Source organism: Nicotiana tomentosiformis, chromosome 1 (genome assembly GCF_000390325.3).
Source record: "Nicotiana tomentosiformis chromosome 1, ASM39032v3, whole genome shotgun sequence".
NCBI lineage: Eukaryota > Viridiplantae > Streptophyta > Magnoliopsida > Solanales > Solanaceae > Nicotiana > Nicotiana tomentosiformis.
Genome location: NC_090812.1, coordinates 74,482,713 through 74,490,593, shown reverse-complemented (window position 1 = coordinate 74,490,593; position 7,881 = coordinate 74,482,713). Strand labels below are relative to the sequence as shown.

At 36.4% G+C, this 7,881-nt stretch overlaps 1 protein-coding gene across 1 annotated transcript; it reads right to left on the bottom strand.

Moving 5' to 3' along the window:
• Positions 1–3,234: 3,234 nt before the first annotated feature.
• On the bottom strand, positions 3,235–3,567 carry LOC138906906 (uncharacterized). The gene has a single exon (XM_070196575.1). It carries the CDS (start codon positions 3,565–3,567, stop codon positions 3,235–3,237), a length of 333 nt encoding a protein of 110 aa, XP_070052676.1.
• Between the last annotated feature and the right edge of the window lie 4,314 nt (positions 3,568–7,881).

Genomic DNA, 7,881 nt, shown 5'->3' with positions numbered 1-7,881 from the left:
GCATATACCTATGCATGATATGACATTTATACGCATATGCATGACATTATAAAAGTTTCATGATTCACAAAGCTATTCAGACTCACAGGTTTAGTCCTTTACTCCTTGTTTCTTTTATGTCTTTTACATACTACTTTCCATGCCTTACATACTCGGTCATTTATTCGCACTGACGCCCCTATTGCTTGGGGCATGCGTTTCATGCCCGCAGGTGCAGGTAGACAGGCCGACGGTCCCCCTTCTTAGCATCCTTGCTCAGCGAGAGTTGGTATGCTCCAGTTGATCCGGAGCTGCTATTGGGTTTTGGTACGGTACTTTTGTATACATATATGGGTATGACGGGTCCCAATCCCATTTTTTATACAGTTGTACACTCTATTAGAGGTCTGTAGACAGTCATGTATAGTTGGATAGTATGTGGCCTTGTCGGCTCGCCCTACCGTATTCCATATATATATGTACATATGTCTTTTGGACATATTTTCTTGCGTATGTTATTCACATGGTTCAGTAGTTTATTGCCAGATGTTATACATAACCTACACTTATTCCATATTTTATCTTAGACCTATGCTTAGGGGTGTTCGACAGGTAGACTCGAGCACTCGTCATGGCCCATCGGGTGGGTCATGACACTTAGCATTCTCCATCTCAAATCTTTTCAGCAGCTCCTTGAACTACTTAAACTTCAAAATTTGAAGGACCAGGTTCCTCCATATTTGAAACATCATTGACATCAACAGAATTATGACTTCCACTTCTTTGTTCTACATCAGGAGTACCTGATGCAATATCAGAAACCCTATGTTCAACTTCAGTAGAGGTGATAGAGGGACCAGGTTCCTCTGTGCCTTTTGGATATTCTGCTGCATCTTCTTCATCACTTTGCTTGACTTGACATATCAAATATGTCCTTCCATTTTCAATATCTATAGCTTTACCAGGAACATTTGTAAATTCTCCATCTTCATCTTCTATGTTATGTGACCCTTTTGCCACTATTGTTGAGAACAAAACATTTTGCATCCAAATGCTCTCAGGTAAGTCAGCTCGGTTTTTCTCCCATTGAACAGTTCGTAGAGAGACTTCTCGAGAAGGGACCTGATTATGTACTTGTTAATCAAGTAGCAGGTGGTGTTGACTGCTTCAGCCTACGAACCAGGTCCTCCATAACCAACTTGTTCAGCAAATAGAAACTTGCATGCCCCGGTCATCTGCGCTATAACTCAGCATCATCATCATCAATGACACTTAGGCATGTTAGATCACCACCATTCAGTGAATCAAGGTCTGCAAATATAGATGTTCTTGAACCTTTTGGCTATCAACACCACTTCACCAGTTTTGAGATTGGTGACAGTGCAAGATTTGGACAAGAACTTCACTTCATTTTCCCTTATCACAGATTTGAGACATGCTCAACAAGCTATATTTCAAGCCACTCACATGGCACATACATTTTCAATTGCATGGGAGGGTATTTTTCCAATTTTGCCAACACCAAGAATATAGCCCTTCTTGCCGTTTCCAAAAGACACACTCTCACCTTGGAAAGCCCGGAGTGAGAGGAAATTATCCATTCTTCCAGTCATATGCTTAGAGAAATCGTTATCCATGTACCATTTTTTGACTGCTACCTCTCACTCTAGCCTGCATACGAAATCACTGATTAGAGTTAGGAACCCAAACCAGCTTGGGTCCCTTATAATGATAGAACGGGCGGATCAAACTTCTTTTTGCCCATGCAGGCAGCATATATTTTCTTTTCAGGGAACCAGGTTCCTCAACAGTAGGCCTCTTTTTAACAAAAACTTTGTTTTTCTGCAAAGACTGAATTTTAGTTTTACATGAGTCCTTGTAATGACCCGTTTGACCATAGTGAGTACACAACCAATTATCAGCCACAATTACGTACTAGCTATGGGGATTATAAGAGATTTTAGCCTTTTGGAACCCGATTCCTTGCTTGTTTCCACCATTACCCTTGTACATAGATGTTATTACATCAAAGGACCAGGTACATTTAAGTGACTTATCAAGATCATTTTAACCCTTTTCAAATCCTCCTGAAGTTGTCTATTCTTTTCAAGCTCAGCAACAAGACTTATTTTAACTTTCTTAAGCTCACTCTCAAGCTCAAGTTGAGCCTCACTAGCAACATCTTTACCCTTAGTGTTGTCCATCTATTTTTTTGTTTTGTTTTTCAACAAGTTATTTGCTCTAGTTACTTCTTTCACTTGTTCCTTCAAGTCTACAATGGAAACTACCATATCATCCCTCTCTTGTTCTATGTCACCAATTTCTTCTATTAAAGTATTTTTCTCATTAATGAGGCTATGATAGGCATCAATCAACATATTTGCTAAGGACATCAATTTTTTCTTTGAGTAAATTTTCAAATTTCTTTGAACATCAAGAAAACTTACCTCATCTTCCTCCTTGTCCTCATCATCATCAGATTTGGCCATGAGTATAAAGATTGACTCATATTCTAAAAATCCATTGTCAGCAACCATCATAGATGTATCTTCTTGGTCATCTTCACCTTCAGATTCACTGGAGGAATCTCCCGAGGAAGCCAGGGCTTGCTTCACTATGTTGTCAGCAGCATCTCTTCTTTTGAACTTTCTGTCAGGGACCTAGTTCCTCTTAGCCGCCTTATCAGTGTTGGTTTTGTAATGATCCTGCTTATGAAGAGGATAGTCTTTAATGAAGTGTCCAGACTTTCCACATGTATGGCTTTGAAATTTTGCTGGAACTTTCTTTCTTTGGAATTCCACCATTTTTTCGAATAATCTTTTGGAATCTTGGAGTGAGATACTCCATGTCGGATTCATCACTATGTGAGTCATTATTGGCAGCCTTGAGAACCAGGTTCTTCTCCTTCTTGGGCTTTCTTCTTTCAAGATCATTCTTTCTCTTTATCTCATAAGTTATGAGATTTCCAATAAGCTCATCAATAGTGAGCTTCTGCAGGTCTTTGGCTTCAGCGATAGCATTAACCTTGCTCTCCCAGGAATCTGGTAGAACACTGAATATCTTCCGGACCAGCTTGTTGGTTGGAATGATTTCACCAAGTGAATGAAGCTCATTGATTATGAAGGTGAAACGGGTATGCATCTCTTGAATAGACTCATCCTCTTTCATTTTAAAGAGTTCATACTCAGTTGTAAGTATATTTATTTTGGACTGCTTTACCTAAGTAGTTCCCTTGTGAGCCGTTTGAAGCTCTTCCTAGATTTCCTTGGCAGATTCACATGCCAAGATACGATTATACTCGTCTGGTCTAATACCACACACAAGAATCTTCTTCGCCTTGAAGTTCTTCTCAATAGCTTTTTGGTCAGCATCATTGTATTCTTTTCTTGTCTTTGGAATAGTCCTTTTTCCCTCTCCAACAACCTTCAAAAGGACAAAAGGACCATCACAAATCACGTCCCAAAGCTCGGAGTCTTCAGCCATAATAAAGTCATGCATTCTTATTTTCCACCAACCATAATATTGACCGTTGAATTTTGGGGGTCTATAGGTTGATTGTCCTTCCTCGAAGTTTGGTGGAGCAGCCATGATGAAGATCCTTTCTAGGTGTTAACCTTGTATAAAGAACCTGCTTTGATACCAAATTATAGAAACTAGGAGTCCATCAAACTGTATAGAGAATCAGGTTCTCTATCGGTTCCCGCAGTAAATCGGTAGTAAATAAAGAACACACGATATTTATGTGGAAAACTCCTTGCTCAAGGGATTCAAAAACCACGACCTACCTTAATAGGATTTCAACTCCACTAAACCGGGCAAACTTCATATTACAACCTATTGCAATCTAGGAATTAAACTCTTAATCCCCCACCCCTTACAATAACTCTATTGTAAGCCCTTTGTAATAACTCTATTACAAAGTAATAAACCTTTACTAACTCTAGTCAATCTAGGAATTAAACTCTTAATCCCTCTCCCCTTACAATAACTCTATTGTAAGCCATTTGCAATAACTTTATTACAAAGCAACAAATATTGACTAACTCTATTCAAGAAACTAAACCAAATAATGGTTTAAATCTGTCCTATAAAGACACTTCTTGAAAGTAGTGTAGGATTACAAATGAAGAACAAAATAACAAAGACTCAACAAACCTAAGGACTTAAGATATCTTCAATCTTTGGATCTGGTCCTTGATGTAACACCCCAAATTTTTACTAATATTTGCATTTTCGATTGAGCATCTTTATAATGAGGAAATAGTTTTACTTCGTACTTCCTAAACGTGAAATTTACAATACATGAAAATTCCTTACTCTAGGTTATGTTAATAGTGACAAAGAAGTTCCATGGTGTTACTATCCATAACACCTAATATTATTTTAATAAATTATTGTTAAATACATTATAATTAAGTTTTTGGGCTGTCACTCTTTTATATTTATCTAAGGATATTAAGTAGTTGGGCAGCCATTTTTATTTCATATTTATCCAAAATTCTTAAAGACAACTTTGATTGACTTAGTCTTCCATAAACTCCCCAATTTCATTCTTTCAAGAAAAGGAAAAACACCCCTACCCTCTCTCCTTCTTATCACCTGAAAACTTTATGGAAACCACCATAAATATTTAATAAACCAACCAGCAAAATTCGTTCTTGGTGAAGCTCAAGTTGCTCCTCTCTTTTGTGGTAAGTTACTAAACCCGTTTTTATACTAGACAGCTATTAGTATTTTCTTCATATCTTATTGTATAGAGCTTCGTTTTAAGTGATCTAGGACTTTATGGAAAGATATTTCATATATCTATAACTCTTATGAAGGAATCAAAATCTGGTTTTCCTTTTATTTATCCGAATATAGGTGATGAAGTACAGGGCAGGTGCTGCCCAGATTTTCTATTTACGAACCCTCCCTGTACTACTGTTAGTAAGTTTAGCATAACTCTTTATACAAAATTGATATGGGGGTGATTCAAGATGTTCTGAAACTCTAAGACACATATCTATAACTGTAAAGAAGACCACACAGTCTAGTTTGTCCTTTTTCATTTTTAAATCTGAGTCACAACACGAGACAGTGATACTGTCCAGAATTTCTGTTTCAAACATTTTTGGTAATTTTTACCAATATCATATTTAGTTTGACATGTTAAATCACTAAACTTATATAGATATTTTATTATGTATCTAAGGTATATATATATATCCTTATAAAAGCTAAGGGAAAGTGTTTGAGGAAGTGGACGGATTTGGTTTGTCTAGGGCGTAGACGATTCGAACGTCCTCAAGTTGTGGTTGAACTATTTTGTGGTAAAACACCAAGGTTTGTGTATAAACTTTGTACTCTTTTTACTTGCTGGAATATTTTAAAATAACCTGATATTTTATTTTTCTTCTCTTCAATTAATAGCATTGTATTCGTGTTATATCAAGTATTGCAAGATATTTGCTAAATCGCCCACTCGTACGGATTGTTTGATCATTTTGCATTCTTGTCGGGACTTTGTCCTTCTTGTGCCAGAGACGTTGTCACTCATCTTGGCATGCCTCTTGATTTGGATCTTTTGCCATCTTGACTTTGGATTTGTAGTTCGTCTTAAATTATGGAACTTGTCCGTGTTAAGTACGAACTAGGAAGCCATTTTTAATATGGTTCTTGATTCTCTTGACTGTTGGGTTTTGACCCTACTTGATTTTGGGTTTCAGTCCATCTTGATATCTGATTTTGCTTAGTGTGATGGCATGACGTACATATTGGGCGAAAAAAATAGATTTTTGACAAGCTTTCTTGGATTGATAGTATACACTTTCTCAACTCTTGAATCTTGAACATAGTTTTTGATAATTGGAAACACTTCAAGGGTTGATATTTGATACTTTTGATATATTTGTTTACTTATTTTAAATTATATTTCATTTGAGCTACCTATGACTAAAAATGAGAATTGGAGAAGTTAATGGCTCCAAGCCCCCAAAGTTTATACGCCACTAAGCTTTATGCTTAGCGATAGTTGTTTTCTATCGTAGGTAATGTACGGGATGAAATTTGAAGATGGCCTTATGAAATAGTCTTTTTGGGAGCACTTATAGAGATCACATTTGCATATGCCCCTTGGTTTTATATAGTTTTGGGACTTGTACATGATATATATGTCACACTTATGTATGTTATTTGGAGGCTTGGATATTAAGACCAAAATCTTATAACTTGAATTTGGTAACTTATTTTGCTGTTTTAAGGTGTGTTAATAACTCAAGTCTTGTAATATGTTAAATTTACACTTTGTCTTATATATATGTACAAAGGAGAAAACTAGTTTTCCTTTTTATACCCGATAGTTTAAAATTTATGTACAATACAAACTTACAGTGATGTCAAAAGAAAGTATAATTTTGTTAGGAAGTTGCTTTAACGTGTTGATTATTCAAGAAGGGTAATATCACCTTATGATGAAATTTTGACATTGTATTTCATTTTACAAAAATAAAATAAAAATTATGAAGAGTATTTTCGAAAATAAAAATATTGCACTTTGGACCTCATCGCATGGGCCTATTTCCGCTACTAAATTATTCTGAATATTTTTTAATTAATATCTTCTTAATGTTGTAAGTAGTAAATTAGATTTGTTTCATAAGTAGCACCCTTCCAAAGGGGTTGCTACAAGTTTTGGTATCAGAGCCTGGTTTGTGATTCTAGGATTTTTATTGTGATCGTACCTAATATTTTTGTTATTTTCTTTCTTTAAAATGACTTGGAGATTATAATTTTTTGCATACTTATTTGATGTAATTTAATGTATTACTTGTGCATATGCATCGTGTACATGTCCCTAATGCAGTGTGATCTTATCTTTTATAGAAATTTAATATGGCCTCTTCTTCGAATAGAGCTATTAAATCCGTTGATGAAAGTCAGACCCATTATAATGCTCCACCTCACCTCCAAGAAAGAGATGAGGTACCCTTGCCTAACCTAAATCATCATCGTGTTAGTGAAAATGAAGTGAACAATAATCCAAGAGCAATGGATCATAGTACTCCTATTATGACTCCTCAATTTCAGCAGATGGCTGAGTTCTTTCGTCACTTGGCTGTGACAATGTCAGAACCTAGTGAAATGAATTTTGAGAAGATGAGAAAAATGGGTGGAGTCGAATTTGAAGGCACTACTGATCCCACGGTAGCTGAACAATCGCTCGAGCACATGGAGAGAGTCTTTGAACAACTAGAGTGTACTAATGCTGCCAAATTTAAGTATGATATCTCTCTTTTACAAAAAGATGCCTATGATTGGTGGGTAAGTGTGCCAAATGCAAAAGCAAAACCTCCGGTGCTGACTTGGGATGACTTTGTGAAAGCATTTCGTGCGAAATATGTCCCTCCTGTCTACTGTGATGCAAAGAAAAAAGAGTTTCTGAATTTAAGACAAGGGAGTATGTCTATTGCAGAGTATCAACAAAACTTTCTCATGCTTTCTCGCTATGCTGGAGGTATTATTGATGGTGAAAGAGACAAGTGCAGAAGATTTGAAGAAGGTTTGAATGGTTACATTCGAAAATCTGTGGCAATCTTGCAACTTGAGGATTTTTCCAAGCCAATTTCAGCTACTCTTACTTGGGAAAGAATTAACAAGGAAGAAGCTAGTAGGAGAGAAAACAAGTTTAGGAAGGGTAATTCAGATTATGGCGGTCCATCCAAGAAGGGAAAGTTTGACTATTCCAAGACTTAAAGTGCACAGAAGTCATCATATCATAAGCAGAATAAGCCAAATTTCTCTACTTCTAGTACTCCAACTTATGGCCAAGGCAAAACTTATACACCTACTTGTTCACAGTGTGGAAAGAATTACTATGGTGTCTGCAGAAGAGCTTTTGGTGCTTGTTTTAATTGTGGAAGT

Bases quoted from the DNA above. Each gene is read 5' to 3' on its own strand.
- LOC138906906 (XM_070196575.1), bottom strand. From the start codon at position 3,567: ATGGCTGCTCCACCAAACTTCGAGGAAGGACAATCAACCTATAGACCC.